At 39.4% G+C, this 16,788-nt stretch overlaps 1 protein-coding gene across 2 annotated transcripts in view; it reads left to right on the forward strand.

Annotated features, from left to right (window-relative positions):
* LOC122550837 (copper-transporting ATPase 2-like) overlaps positions 1-14,809 on the forward strand; it is a 102,460-nt gene extending 87,651 nt beyond the window's left edge. The window contains exons 17-21 of one of the 2 annotated variants that reach the window (XM_043692153.1): positions 2,384-2,526; positions 3,232-3,435; positions 3,570-3,687; positions 11,772-11,874; positions 13,736-14,809. In XM_043692153.1, the coding sequence (XP_043548088.1) occupies positions 2,384-2,526; positions 3,232-3,435; positions 3,570-3,687; positions 11,772-11,874; positions 13,736-13,922 (755 nt within the window). In that variant the 3' untranslated portion in view covers positions 13,923-14,809. Of the gene's footprint in view, positions 1-2,383; positions 2,527-2,697; positions 3,161-3,231; positions 3,436-3,569; positions 3,688-11,771; positions 11,875-13,735 lie in introns of those variants that run through there. The other variant, XM_043692154.1, reaches the window with a different exon arrangement.
* Positions 14,810-16,788: the final 1,979 nt, after the last annotated feature.

Raw genomic sequence — 16,788 nt, forward strand, 5'->3', positions numbered from 1 at the left:
CCGACATCATTTGTGCCGACATGTACCACCACCTCTGGCTCTTCACCTTCGTCCTTGAGGATTTCCTGCACTCTGTCTGTGATGTCTTTAACCCTGGCACCAGGAAGGCAACAGACCATCCTTAAGTCCCGCCTGCTGCCACAAAAACCCCAGTCAGTTCCTCTCACTATGGAGACCCCTATTACCACGGCTCTGTGCGATGTCTGACTCCTCCGCTCTGCCTCTGCGCCAACTTTTGATTGACAGACCTGGCCGCCTTGCGAACTGGCAGTGTCATCTGTCTCTACTGTTTCCAAATGATTCAACTTGTTCCTGACAGGTACTTCTCCCGGGGTCTCTCGCACCTGTCTCCTCTCTGCCTTCCTCATCGTCTGCTCTCTTCTGGTACGATTGGTGTAATAACCTCGCTGAAGGTCTTGTCCAGAAAGATCTTGTTCTCTCGGATGAGCCCAAGGTCCTCGAGTTCTTTCATCAATATGCTCTGTCAATAGCTGAATGTGCACACACTTTCCACACATATACGAGCCAGACCTCCCACACCAAGCACATAGCACACTGAACCAGCTGGGCAGTCATGTCTTCACCCTCTTCAGCTGTGGCGTAATCACTTCACTCAACCTCCTTGTCCAAGACTCCTGAGCTGAAGCCTGACTCTTCGATCCAAACTTCCTTAGACCCTCTTTTTGTGGCAAGTCTGTGGACTCTTAATTTAGGTTAGAGGAGGAGGGAGGGAGGGAGACCCTACTTTGTAGGACCTGGGGTTTAGAACACACCCCCTCTAATAGCAATCACTTACCTTCCCGACCGGCTTTGCGCTCCGCCTGAACTTCCACCCAGCTCCCGCCGCTCTCTGCCGCAATAAGACCGTTGGCGTTGAGGTAAGTTCTTTATATAGCAATCACTTACCTTCCCGACCGGCTTTGCGCTCCGCCTGAACTTCTGCCCAGCTCCCGCCGCTCTCTGCTGCGAAAAGATTGTGTGTTCCATTGATAAATTCTCTATCCATAGAATCCTGAGATTCAACATTAACTGACAGAAGCTCAACTGGGCCAGTCCCATAAATATGATGCCAAAGTAGACAAGCAGGGGCTGGAGAACATAGTAGGCTAGGCAGCATCAGGAGGTGGAGAAGTCAACGTTTTGGGTAGTCACATATAAATATATGACTACTGGCACATGTCAGAGGAAGGCATTATGCAGTAGAGAACTACTTCCTGGCTCCCCAAAAGTTTTCCACCATCAGCATGTTACAAGTCAGGTGGAACATCCCTGCTTGAATGGAAGAATGCAGCTCCAACAATCTCAAGAAACTCAACACCAATCAGGTTAAAGTTACCTGTCTAATTGATACCTTATTGTGCAACTTCAGTGATACATAATAGCAGTGTCTACAAGATGTGCTATCGCAAAGTGTGAAGACTGTTTCAAAAGCACCTTGCTAACCTGCAACTCTCCCACCTAAAGAGAACAGTTTTCCAGGCATGAGGAATCATCACAACCTGTAGGATCCCATGTAAACCAAGCTCTTGGAAATATCACCATTCCATTACTGTCACTGGGCCAAAATGCTGGTACTTGCTTCCTAAAAGCACTGCGGGTGTACCTGCAGAGTATATACTTCAGCAATTCAGGAAGACCGCTTACTAGCATCTTCTCATGTGATAGGGATGACAGTAAATTTTGACTGCAAAATATGCTGCAGATTCTCCCACAACCAACCCCAGTCCTGAAGAAGGGCTATACCCAAAACGTTGACTTCTCCACCTCCTGATGCTGCCTAGCCTACTATGTTCTCCAGCCCCTGCTTGTCTACTTTGGCATCCAAAGATTCCAGCATCTGCAGATGTTTTGTCTCTAAAATAAAACACAGTAAACAGCAGGTAACAGTAGAGTCCTAAGATCACTCTCACTCTCTTGCATGAAATAGTTATTGAATAGTTGCTTAAAATAAGAATAGTTTAATAGCACTCCAAATTGCTGAAAGCAATGCAACACTCAACTCATTAAAATGATATGGAAATAGCTAAAAGCGTGAAAATCCATGGGAATCAAACTGAACAAAGTTAGGAAATAGAAGAAAGAAGATAAAATAATGAAAATTTTCAACAGAAGATGCTAGAACTTTGATATGACTTTGGACTAGGAGGGATGAAGGACTTAAATGGTAATACTGCAATAAATTTGCATAAAACAAATATATACAGTGTTACCCGAAATAGAAATGGGAAACATAAGAAATGATTAATGTTGAGCAACATACTGATCAGTGCTAAATTTCTGAGCACAAATGCAAGTGATGTAAATATCATTTGCAGATTTCAGTAAAAATGATCGCTATGGTATTTCCTAAGATTGAGTGAGTGATATATTTTATTCTTCAAAGGTACACTATGTGGAATGTTAGCAATTGCAGATACAGTCAAACCTGAAGCTGCACTCGCCGTGTACACCTTGACTAATATGGGAGTGGATGTGGTGCTATTAACAGGTGACAACCGCAAAACAGCAAGAGCCATTGCTAGCCAGGTAGATATAAGTAAAGTTTTGATTGATCCTTGTGAAGATACTCATTGCGTTTGATGAAATAATTTTTAAAATAGATTTTGCATATGTCTGAGACAGTGGACAGACATCTGAAAATTAGACTTCAGTGACAGACTGGAATTTTAACCTAAATATTTATGTTCCACTCTGTAGAATGGAACCTGAACCCATAATGCACTAACTCACAAGCAAGAATGCTATCAACTGAACCCACAGGATCAAGGGTATCCAGTCCTCTGAGATAAGATCTAGAAGCTGACCACGATTGGTCCTTTTGTAAATAGGCTTTTTTTAAACAAATAATCATAATCCCAGTCCCTGGGTTGACTTTCATTGAAATTACTGCATGCTTGTTGATTTCTTAGAATCCAGTCTCCTCACTACCTTAATACAGTCCAGTTGTGAAAACCATAAAGTATGTATGTTCATTAGAACACCTTATGCATTGCCGTCTCCTCAGAGGTGAAAAGTCAGCATTCGTATTTTAAGTTCTTCAGCTTTCAAGAGTAATACTTTTAAAAGACTGTTTCAGGATGTGTAAACAGTGTATATGTAATTAAATATTTGATCTATTTACTATGCCTAATTGCAGTCAACAGAAATTAAAAATACTTCGGCATTTTACTTTAGTGCAAATATATGCAATAAACTGTCTAATTGTTTATGTTTGTGTTTCCACTTTTTAAGGTTGGTATTAAGAAGGTGTTTGCAGAAGTTCTTCCCTCACATAAAGTAGCTAAAGTGCAGGAACTTCAGGATCAGGGGAAAACTGTAGCAATGGTAGGAGATGGTGTAAATGATTCTCCAGCCCTGGCGAAAGCTGATGTGGGAATTGCCATTGGAACTGGCACTGATGTGGCTATTGAAGCAGCAGATGTCGTGCTTATTAGAGTGAGCCAATGTTTATGTTCATATATTTATTCAGCTCTTAACTTGTGTTCTTAGCTTATGTAAAGATAGATCAGGATAAAATTTGCTATTTGTTGATATTTTGTGCTATCATGCATTCTTTGTTTTACCCTCAGAATGATCTGCTAGACGTTGTAGCTAGTATTGATTTGTCCAAGCAGACTGTTCGTCGAATTCGGATCAATTTTATTTTTGCTTTAATTTATAACCTGATAGGAATCCCTATTGCTGCTGGTGAGTTTCTCTTCTGTATTTGCTGCAATATCATGTTACGTGGTGCTATTTAATTTTATGCAGGTGTTGCATGCTTATTGCCATTCTACAACCAAACTAATTATAAATTCTGTAAAAACTGTGCCAATACTATTGAAATTTCCAAACTTGAGATTATGCAGCTACCTTCAAATTAAAACTTCCAGCAGTCACTAAGGACCTGTGTTTAGGAAGACATTTCTATGTGTCTTCTGGGGAACAGACCTTATTGGACCCAAACAGGATTATTTGCCTTGAAGCTGGTTGCTAGAAAACCTTTTGGTTGGGAACTGAAAGGTACCCATTTGAAAACACCTAGAAATTGCTTTACAGTTCCACTATAGTTTCGGCAGGAATGGAAATATCTATCGAGTGTTATAACATTATGACAAAAACATTAGTCACTTTGTGCACATACTGTGCTAATCAAGATGGTGTCATAGCACATCACTTATTGTAAACTATCTTTATCGCTATACGAATTACATAACAAACAAGGGAGACATTGTATTGCATTTGCAATGTGAATGTTAAATTTAGACCTCAGTCACTCTCAAGGATAATTACATGAGAAGGATATATAAAAAACAGATTGATATCTTGCATCTAGTGAAATAATTCTGCATTCACTGAAATTGTAACAAAATCGTGCTTCTCATTTCATTGTGAGAACAACAAAGGCTTGAGGCCAAACAAGCAGTATAGAGTTTTTAGCACTGCTGCTTCACAGTACCAGCAATCTTGGGTAACTGTCTGTGTGGAGTTATGATGTGGAGGTGCTGGTGTTGGACTACGGTGACCAAATTAAAAATCTCACAACACCAGGTTATAGTCCAACAGGTTTATTTGGAAATACAAGCTTTCAGAGCGCTGCTCCTTTGTCAGGTAGCTAGTGGGGCAGAACCATACAACACAGAATCGATAGCAAAAGATCAAAGTGTCATACAGCTGATGCAATGTATTGAACAAACCTAAGTTGCTATTAAGTCTTTAATCACTTCGAACGGGTTGCAGGTTTTGAGTCATTGATATGTAAATTCCAGAATTTCTTTCAAGTCACATTCCTGCTATAACTTAAGTTTTATAAAAGAAAAGAGTCATCTCAGCTCAGATAATGCATTAAAGGTGTGAAGTTAGAGTCTGTCTGTATTCTAACCCTGCGTCGGACCAGTTCTATTCCAAGTAGGAATTTATAAAATATCACATGGACTGACTGCCTACCGATTGTGTGCTTTTTGAATAAAATCAAATGTATCTGCGAATGCAAATTCGCCCCATAGATTTGTGTACGTGCTTGCATGTGAGGGAGTGAGAGAGAATGTGTGTGCACGCGTGAGTGTGACAGAGTCTTACTCACTCTCCCTCATTTTCTCTCTCTCACACTCTCTCACTCATTCACACACATGCCTGAGGTGAATCTGTATTTGCAGATACATGCTATTTTGTTCAAAAAGCACACAATCTGTGGGCAAAGTTAACAATCCCACAGCAGCAGTTTATAGTCCACAGGTTTATTTGGGAGCACTAGCTTTCGGAGCACTGCCCCTTCATCAGGTAATCGTGGAGCAGGACCATAAAACACAGACTTTATAGCAAAAGATCAGTGTTGTGCAACTGGAATAATATATTGAACAAATATAGTGTTCTTAAGTCTTTCATCTTTTAGAATAGGTTGCAGGTTTCAGTTCATTAACATGTAAATCCCAGAACTACTTTTAAGTCACATTCTCAAGATAACTTAAGGTTTATATTTTTTAAAAAATGACATCTCAGCTCAGACAATGCATTAAAGGTGTGAGGTTAGAATATGCCTGGATCCCAGTCTTGAGTCAGACTGGTTCTGTTTCCAAAGTGGAATACCACAAACCCATGGATAACCTCACAATGCTACACTTCTCTAGCTTCCACCTTAAACATATTAAAACAGCCATCCCCTCGGACAATCCCTACGCATACACAGGATCTGTTCAGGTGAGGAGGAATATGACGGACACCTGAAGGTGCTCAAGGGTGCCATCATAATAATGGGGCATGATGCTCAACTCACGGGTCACCAGTTCCGACGTGCCACAGCAAGAAACTCTAATGACCTTGGGAGACAGACAGGGGTTGCACCCAATAGGGTATCCTTCATTGTCCAGTACTTCCCAGGAGCTGAAAAACTATGCCATGTTCTTTATAACCGCAACACATTATTGATGAGGATGAGCACCTCGCCAAGACCTTCCTTTCGCCTCCATTTCTTGCCTTTTAAACAACCACCAAACCTTTAGACCATTGTTTGCAGCAAACTGCCCAGCCTTCAGGGCAGCATCAACCACAACACCATATGGCGGCACAGTGGTTAGCACTGCTGCCTCATAGCACCAGAGACCCGGGTCCAATTCCTGCCTCAGGCAACTGTCTGTGTGGAGTTTGCACATTCTCCCCGTGTCTGCATGGGTTTCCTCTGGGTGCTCCGGTTTCCTCCCACAGCCCAAAAATGTGCAGGTTAGGTGAATTGGTCATGCTAAATTGCCCGTAGTGTTAGGTGAAGGGGTAGATGTAGGGGAATGGTTCTGGGTGGGCTGCTCTTCGGAGGGTCAGTGTGGACTTGTTGGGCCGAAGGGCCTGTTTCCACACTGTAAGTAATCTAATCTCATCTCATCGCCCTGTCATGGCAACCATTGCAAGACGTGTCAGAGTGTTGGCATGGATGCAAGTATTACATGTGGGGACACCGCACGGCATTTACACGGCAGGTACTCGTGTGACTTTGCCAATGTTGTCTATTTCATACGCTGCAGGCAAGGATGCCTGAGGCAAGGTACATTGCTGCGCGACGTCCATTCATCCATTGTCGTAGTGTCTGGTTGGTCTCGCCAATCACCAGACAGGGGTGTACCTCTCACCCCACCAACCCTCCGCTCCAGTCAGGGAACACTTCAGCTGTCAGGGATATTTGGCCTCGGGTCTTCGGGTGACCACCTTCCAAGGTTGACTTCTGGATAGGCAACAATGCAAAGTGGCCGAGCAGAGGCTGATAGCCAAGTTCGATTCCCATGAGGATGGCTTCAGCCAGGACCTTGGGTTCGTGTCACACGACAGGTGACCCCACTACACTTTTTTTTCTTACTCACTCACTCACTCTCTCATTCACACCTCCCACACTCATATCCACGCCTATGCCCTTTCACAAACTTATACACCATTATATTCTCCAGGCACACACTTTACCAAGCTTGCACACATGCAAACACTTGTGCACACACCCTCACCCCGCTCCCCTCATGCACGTGCATACATACAAGTCTAGGAGTTAATTTGTATTTGCAGAATTATAATTGCAGATAATTCTATTTGCTCAAAAATGCATAATCTGGAGGCAGTCAATCCATGTAATATTTTTTAAATTCCACTTTGGGAATAGAACTAGTCTGACTCAAGATTGGGATACAGACAGACTCAACCTCACACCTTTAATGCATTGTCTGAGCTGAGATCTCACCTCTTTTGAGATAACCTTAAGTTATAAGACTATAAGACATAGGAGCGGAAGTAAGGCCATTCGGCCCATCGAGTCCACTCCGCCATTCAATCATGGCTGATGGGCATTTCAACTCCACTTACCTCGAGAATGTGACTTAAAAGAAGTTCTGGGATTTGCACATAGAACATAGAAGAAGAATACAGCAATCATGGCGATGGGCATTTCAACTCCACTTACCTCGAGAATGTGACTTAAAAGAAGTTCTGGGATTTGCACATAGAACATAGAAGAAGAATACAGTGCAGTACAGGCCCTTTGGCCCTCGATGTTGCGCCGATCCAAGCCCACCCAACCTACACCAACCCACTATCCTCCATATACCTATCCAATGCCTGCTTAAATGCCCATAAAGAGGGAGCATCCACCACTGCTACTGGCAGGGCATTCCATGAACTTACGACTCGCTGAGTGAAGAACCTACCCCTAACTTCAGTCCTATATCTACCCCCCCTTAATTTAAAGCTATGCCCCCTTGTAATACCCGACTCCATACGCGGGAAAAGGCTCACACTGTCAACCCTATCTAACCCCCTAATCATCTTGCCCTCATCAGTAAGGCAGTATTTAAATTAATATAGTAGCAAGGAGTCCTAGGAAGATTGAAATAAATCGGAAAAGAAGGAAAACTCATCTTTGGTTACAGTCATACCTAACACCGAAGAAAATGATTGTGGCAGTTGGAAGCTAATCAATTCAAATCCAGGACATGATGAGGATTTTTTCTCAATGATCAGTTCAATTTAAAAATCCTCTGAAGCTGCCTATGCTGCAAGACCAGGAGAACACCTGCTTTAGTTAATAAGAGGCAAGTTTGTGCCTCACAAGTGCCAGGCAATTACCATCTCCAACAAGGGAGAATCTAACAATCTTCATTTGACATTTAATTACATTACCATCACTGAATCCCTCTCCATTGACATCCCAGGCATTACTATTGAACAGAAATAAACTGACTAGACAAATAAAAACTGTGGATGCAGGAGCAAGTGAGAGGCAGGAAGTTGCGCAGTGAGTAATCTACCTCAGGACTTTTCAAAGCCTGTCCACCATCTGCACGGCATAAGTCAGGAGTGTGAAGGAAGTCTCTCCACTTATCCAGATGAATGTAGATCCGCCAACACACAAGAAGCTTGATACAATACTGGATAACACAGCCTATTTAATTAGTATCCCATCTATAATCTTAAATGTTCACTCTACACCATTCTCATTACAACATTCATTACAGCAACTTGCTAAGGCTGCTTCAACAGCACCTTCCAAATACATGGCTTTTATCACCTAGAAAGACAAGGGGCAGCAACATACTACCACCTACAAGTGTCCCCTCAAAGCAGACACACTGTTCTAACTTGGAATTATATGACGTTTCCCCTTCACTGTTTTTGGGTCAAAATCCTGGACTTCTCTTCCTCATCATATTATACATGAATATGCATCTGGTGGACTGCAGTAGTTCAAGATGGTGGTACACAATCAACTTCTCAAGAACAATTAAGACCCACCAGCAAATGATAGCCTTAACAGAAATGCTCATATCCCACAAGGGAATTAAAAATAAAACACCTGAGTATCTTCATAACGTGTGGAAGAGTGATAGTTTATTACTATTATCCAGCTAAATTTACCATATACCACTTTCATTTCTTTGCTGCCAAATGTCATGGCACTTGACATACTCAGCTTTGCCTTTAGTGCCAAAATGTGCCATGTAATTGTACATACAGCATTTTTATTGAATTGTACACATTCTACAAGACAGTACAAGGGCCGTATCATATCAAGAAAATTAAATGATACTATTGGTTGCAAGCCCTGACAATAAGACAACAAACAAAACTAAATTTAGAAAATAAATTACAGACAACTCGCACAATATAAAAGTCTTAGAATATCATTGTTGCTCCTCCTTGTAACCAGAATAAAGCTTCACAATGATACTATAAAGTCAGCAGTACTCTTATTTTCTTAAACCTTTGCTGCTGCAGACATATCTCAACCATTTAATTACACAACAACACATGATAAATTGGTATAATTACCACATCTCATAATAGGTACCTATAATTAAATTTAAAACAACAACCTGAAATCAGAGTTCAGACAGTTTACAAAGGGTTTTTGCCTTCTTACATTTTTTGCTGTCATCTGGAGCTAATTTTTCTCTTCTGGAGACAGCAGCAATGATTATTTACACATTTAAAAATACTAGTACACAGCATGAATAAAACTATTTTCCTAGCTTCCATGTTTTTTATTAGCTGATGTCTTCTTCTTCACTTCTCTCTCCCAAGGCATGTCCTTGAAGATTTTTCACTGAACCACAGGTAAATGCTGTGATGTTTGTTTACTTTGTGGTGGAGCAAGGATGCAGGCCACAAGTCAACCTCAATCCAAGCAGGAATTAAATCCAGCCCTCCATTATCACTTGAGGCAGTGACAAAAAGGGAACAATTGAGGAGTATGTACTATCCACCTATCATAAACATTCTTATTAATAGTCAAACACAGATTTGGGAAACAGAGTCTTCTGTAGCATGATAACTAAATTTCTCCTTGCTTACTGTACTTTTGTGACTTCTACCATGAGGCACTCACTCTTGGCATCCATGTATAGTGATTCAATGAATAAACAGTACAAGCCAGATTGTGGTCCCATGAACTCTTGACATGATGTTAGAGTATAGCTGGGATCCATTGTTGAAGATCTGTTCAGAACCATAGCTACTAAAAGATGAACACGGGTATATTCAGACCCACTAAAAGCTGCTAAAGGCCATAGAAAGCCACAGAATAAGAAACTACAGAAGGTTGTGTGCATAGCCCAGACCATCACGGAAGCCAATTTTCCTTCCATGGACTCTATTTATATTTTCTCATTGTCAGGGAATGGCTGCCAACACCATCAGTGACCCCTTCTCATCCTGTTAATGCTCTCCTACAACCTCTTCCGTCAGGCAGAAGATACTGAAGCTTGAACACACGCACTTCAGATTAAGGAACAAGATGGCGAGTCTTTATCCATCGTCCTTTCCACCACTGTAATACTATCTTTGACAAGCAATGCCACACCTCCCCCTCTTTTACCCCCACCTCTGACCCTACTAAAACATTTAAATCCTGGAACCTGCAACAGCCAACCCTGTCCCTGTTCTAGCCATGTCTCCGTAATAGCCACAACATCGAAGTCCCAGGTACAAACCCACGCTGCAAGTTCATCTACCTTATTTCGTATACTTCTTGCATTGAAGTATACACACTTCAAGCCACTTTCCTGTTTACAGGCACCCTCCTTTGAAATTGATGCCATGTTCCTAACCTCAAATGAACTTAATGAACTAAAACCTGCAACCCATTCTAAAAGATGAAAGACTTGACAACAGTCTAAGTTCGTTCAATATATCATTTCAGTTGCATGACACTAATCTTTTGCTATAAATTCTGTGTTTTATGGTCCTGCTCCACGATTACCTAATGAAGGGGCAGCGTTTTGAAAGCTACTGCTTCCAAATAAACCTGTTGGACTATAAACTGGTGTTGTGAATTTTAACATTTGTCCACCCCAGTCCAACACTAGCTCCTCCACATTCTCACACCTTTAATGCATTGTCTGAGCTGAGATGTAACCTTTTTTTTAAATACAACCTTAAGTTATCGTGAGCATGTGACTTAAAGGAAGTTTCGGGATTTGCATATTAATGAATCAAAGCCTGCAACCTATTCTAAGTGATTAAAGACTGAACAGCTACATTGTATCAGTTGTATGACACTTTGATCTTTTCACTATACATTCTGTGTCCTAAGATCCTGCCCCACTAAGTACCTGATGAAGCTTGTGCTTCCAAATAAACCTGTTGGACTATAACGTGATGTTGTATGATTTTTAACTCTGGTGTTAGTACGTTCTCTGTGACTGTGTGCCCGGTGCTCCAGTTTCCTCTCTCAGTGCAAAGATGGAAAGTTTAGGGTGGGTTGGCTATACTAAATTGACCTGTAAAGTCCAGGGATGTGCAGATTAGGTGGATTAGCCATGGTAATTTGGCGTTACGGGAATAGGGTGGGATGTTTTTGAAAGGGGGTGCAGACTTGATGGGTCAAATGACCTCTTTCCGCACTGTAGGGATTTTTTGATTTTATCTTAAAGGATTCACCTACCTCTGCTCGTGTGCTCTCAGTGGCATCTGGCAGTTGGTTGGGTGCACAGCATTTAACTGTCTGGCATTAAATCATTAAATCCAACCTCCTGGTTCTCTCAATGTTCTGTAGTTTGTTTGTTTTCTATCATAGTCTTACTTCAGGAGTTCAATAAATTACTATGTGGCCTGTAAACTACTTAGTTCAACTTCATCATTTTTGTTTTAAGACTGACCTGGTATTTATCAACCAGTTTTTCGTCTGTTCTCCATTTCAAAGAATTTTGGAAATCTTCTGCATATTTCATTCAAGATTCTTGGATGCAAGCTTCAGCTGATTGGTTTCAACTAAGTTAGCATATTTTAAACTTAAAAAGTTACTCTATGTGCTTCCAAATTTCTAGGAGTTTTTTTGCCAATCGGCCTAGTTTTACAGCCGTGGATGGGATCTGCAGCAATGGCTGCTTCCTCTGTTTCTGTAGTGGTTTCATCACTAATGCTGAAACTGTAAGTGACTGAATTTAACATTTTCTCCATGTGACATTTCTGAACAGTAGGGACTAATGTTTAATGTTTTAGAAACAAGTTGACTATTCAAATTATGAAACATCAGTTTGTATTTTTTATTATTTGAATGAGGGGGTAGTGGAAAATAATCTCCACAGAATAGATGAAGCTACTTAATCCTTTAATAAGAAATAGCTATAAAATAGGATTGGCACCTAAGCACAAAAATGATCCTCATCAAAGCTACAAGTGAAATTGAATCGAGAATGCTTACATCAAAGAGCTATCCAGGTGCACTTTGATGTCTCCAATTATGTTTAACTCCACCACATGCTCTATTAACGCATGCCAGATTCTAACACTTATTAAAAGACATCTCATGTCACAGTTAGCCCTTTCACCAAACACTCTTAAGTTGGTGTTCTTTGGTCCTGGACCTTTTGCTACAATGGGAAAGGTTTCTCCCTATCTACCTAGACCCCTCAAAGCTTTGAACACCTCCATCAAATCTCCTCTTAAGATTATCCTGTCTAAGGAGATCCCAACTTCTTCAGTCTATTCACAACTGATGTTCCTTATCCCCGAAACATTCTCAAAAGCTTTCATATCCTTCTTAAATTATAGTAATCATAGTTAGACATGTTTAGTTCAGTTCAGACCAAGCCAGAACTTTACACAGCTTCAACACAGCTTCCTTGTTTCTGTACTCTGTCGTGGTTTATAAAGCCTAGTACCCACATGGCTTTTTAACCAGGTTTTCAAATTGTCCCACCGTCACATATGTTGCATATACTCTTGACCTCAGTTCCTATACCCCTTTTACAATATATCTTTCATTTTCTATTGCCTCACTTCATTATTTCTGCCAAAATGTACCATTTCAAAATTTTCTAAATTAAATTTCATCTGACAATTGTCTGCCTGTTCGAATCAGCCTATCTATATGCTCTTTAAATCAATCACTATTCCCTACATGGTTTGTAGTACTTCCAAGTCATCCATCCTTTGTGACTGTGATGCACTATCTCAGCACCTGTTGACCTTACTATTCTCCAGACATAGATTTGACTCCCTTTAAGATAATCATGCAGCTTCCATTTGTGTTTCTCTCAGCATCCTCCAAAAGCTTACCAGCATATTTGTTGCTGTCTCCTGATGAGCAACAACTCTTCACACATCTTCATCTCAATCTGAGAGTTTTCAGTCCCTACCAAAAACTGTGTTCCTTATTTAGCTACTTTAACTTTCTTGTTGGTTACTGGCTGAGGCTGAATTGGACTGCTTACCATCTTGGAAATCTTATTGACCTGATATGTGCTTCCAGCAATATAATGCGCCATTTCTAAGTCACTTTATTTCTACTCTCTCAATATTATGTGATAATCCGTGTCTCAGCAACCCCAGCCCTGTTCTCAAATGACTACATTTCCTCTTGTTCTCCCAATCCTACAAATTTCAAATGCTTATGTTTTTGTGAGACTCGCTTTGTGTCTCCCAGACTTTACTCATTCCTCTATCTATAAACTTCTAGAATCTTACAACCCTGCAAGGACTTGCACTGCTGCAATGGTGATTGGGATAAATAATCAAATAAATAATATAAAAATACATGATATATAATAGTATAAATAATTGTACAAATAATAATATGATGAAAAACTAGAGCAAGTTTTTTGATCTGCCAGTATATTTGAATCAGACAATTTATGATCATTACTTATATTCTTTTAGAATCGAAGAGCAAGTTCAGTGTTTTACTGATGTACAGAAATAATTGTATCTGCTTAATGTTTAAAATGGTTTGTATGCATCTCTAGAACTGAGTATAATTAATCATCTATCTTGCCGATCTCCATTTCAGCTACAAGAAGCCAGATATAGAAAAGCTTGAATCTCAAGCAGAGGGCCACATGAAACAATATACACCATCACAAATTAGTATCCGTATTGGAATAGATGACAGACGAGATTTTCCAAGGTCCAGGATCTGGGATCAAACAAGACGCCCTAGTCAATTATCTCTTAATTCCTTGACTTCTGACAAATGATCAAATCAATCTATGCATGAGAAACAGAAAAAGATTTTCTCTGCTGGTTGGAGAGCAAAGTGAAGATTATGGTATCTAAAGTACTTACTTTGAATTCAGAGAGTACAGATTTACTTTTTAAAAATGTGACCAAATAGTACCCATCTAACTGAAAGCTTATTAAATGCCTAGTAGAAACAAAATGGGACTCTTACTTAGTGTGCTCAACATATTAGTGAAGGCCAAACAGCTTCATTCATATTTACTGTTTTTGAATAAAAGGCCCATAGTCTTTTTCTTCATTTGAAGTGCATATTTGAATGTCCTCAAAAATCTCAACAGTACTTATGAATTTTTGAGCCTACCATCTTTTTGAAGTTGCCAAAGCCAAGCCAGATAACTCTCAGTTGTTAACACATGAACTGCTGCGCCATGTTTAGATCTGAGTCAAGCTGTAAATAAAAATTTTAAAAAAGATTTTGAATCTGTTTTACACCATTTGGATACATCTTTTATTGGTTAAATTCAAGATTCATGATCAACAAAGTATGTGATTGTTTTTCTCCTATTGTCAGCTTTCATGAGGTAAATAAAAGTACAAAATTAATTACTTTTGGGTAATTTAGAATGAAGAAATAATGTGTTTCTGAATATGACATTGAAGACTTTTTTTGATTTCATTATAAACATTTAATATCAGCTGGGTATGCATGTTATATTACAATCCTTAACCCAGGTGAAGGAATATTGTTACAAGTGTTAACAGTGCAGTTAAAGTATTTGTATTGCCGCATATACAGACATCTTCCAAATTATTTGAATTTGAGCTTTAGAATAGATAGCATTTAGGAGAAAGTGAGGACTGCAGATGCTGGAGATCAGAGCTGAAAAATGTGTTGCTGGAAAAGCGCGGCAGGTCAGGCAGCATCCTAGGAGCAGAAGAATCGACGTTTCGGGCATAAGCCCATCTTCAGGCCTGAAGAAGGGCTTATGCCCAAAACGTCGATTCTCCTGCTCCTTGGATGCTGTTTGAACTACTTCACTTTTCCAGCAACACATTTTTCAGCAATAGATAGCATTTCAAAGTCATAATGAACAAAAGGCAACAGAATTAGGAGTCTTACAACATGATGTTTTAAGTACATATTATAAGTGGTATGTTGTATTGTCTTATGTCCATTAAATATTTTTCTTTCCAGCAGTATTATAGATGCAGTATTATAATCACTTTTGTTATTCAAGGTCATTGCATTCTATACAATGTATAAAATGAGGTTCAGATCCAATGAATGAAGTAATAATTTACTGTAAAATTTATCAGTCACAAATATTGATTTTCCAGTGTAAGTTAATTAAAGGCATTTATTGATAGAGCTTGAATTCCTTTGATTAAAAAAGTCCAGTTTTGTACATGCTGCATTTTTCTGGTGTGGTTGGCATTTTGTTCCATTTTTGTTATCAGGGAGGTTCATTTAAAGAAGCAATTTATATTGAGTTTTACAGATGCATCAAGAACAATGTAGATGGTGTTTAAGACCAAGCATTTAGTTTAGGATTGATTTGATATATTAGTATTGTAAAAAGTTTAAGTTAGAGTAATCCATTCTTTCTCGAGGGGGAAATTATTGTGAAAATGTTTTTGTTACTCAGTAGTAATGTTTAGGCTGATTTAATTAAAAAAAAATCTTTTAATGGGAAGAGAGGAATAACATTTCTGAAATAATGTTAAACAGCTGTTAAGAAAATTAAGGATCATGTAAAATCTGACAAAATTTCAACTCTGTATGAAATACACAGCGTTTTACCTGTTACAATTTTAGTTTAGAATCAATCATGGCAGTGTCAGAGTCATAGCTATATATATTATATGGAAAAGATAAAATGTGTAACTGCAAACCACGATAGTAAGTTTATATTGAATAGAAACAACAACTTATATTGTGCATGTAACTTAGTAAAATGTCGCAAACACTTCACAGGACCATTACAAACATGTGAGAAGATAGCAGGGTTAGTGAGCAAAAGCTTGATCAAAGAGATCTGTTTGAAAGAGGAAAGAAGTGGAGCGATTTAGGAATGGAAATAAGTTGATTAGGACCAAGGCAGTTGAAGTCATAGCCACCAAAGTCAGAGATGCTCAAGAGGCCAAAACTATAAGAATGCAAATATTTTTGAGGGTTGTGGTGTTGGCAAAACATAGTTAGGCTGCAGTAAAACCAAGGTAGGATTTGAAAACCAGAATGAGCTTTTTTTTTTAAAAAAGTCGAATTGTTGCTTAATCTCAAACCAGCATAAATTAGAATATACAGGTATGGTTTGTGAGGCAGTGGAGTCTTATATAACCTCAAAGTGAAATTAGAAGGTTGGACCACTCTCTGTAGGAAGCTCACGTTCAGGTGTAAAAAGGCAAGGAAATGGTATTTGAAAACTGTTTGCTGTCTTTATCCCTAATACAAAGGAAACGCTTTCTTAAAGTCAGAATTTTAGACCCTTTCGTATTAAGCATGGATTAACATTTTGCTGATCAATGCCATTAAATGTTTCTTTTCATTTAATTGTATGCACCTGTAATGTGTAAGTATAGTCAGTTAATTATAACAGTAACAAATAAACTATTGATTTCTTTTGTTTTATTCTGGGTGGCTTTATTTCAATAGTAGCTAACAAATCCATTCACAGCTTTGTGTTTCCATTACATTTTTATAGCTGTTACATCATTATCCCTACATCAGTAACTTGAAGCCATGATTTTCAGTGTATCTGAAGTGAATTATTTTAGTATTATGGGTGGAACTTATAAGGGTCTGCATAGGCTATGGTGAGATAGAAACAAGGAGCAGGATGAAGATGGCTAATCGTCTATCTTCATGACCGTCTTTTGACTTTC

The sequence above is a fragment of the Chiloscyllium plagiosum genome, chromosome 6, assembly GCF_004010195.1.
Source record: "Chiloscyllium plagiosum isolate BGI_BamShark_2017 chromosome 6, ASM401019v2, whole genome shotgun sequence".
Classification (NCBI taxonomy): Eukaryota; Metazoa; Chordata; class Chondrichthyes; order Orectolobiformes; family Hemiscylliidae; genus Chiloscyllium; species Chiloscyllium plagiosum.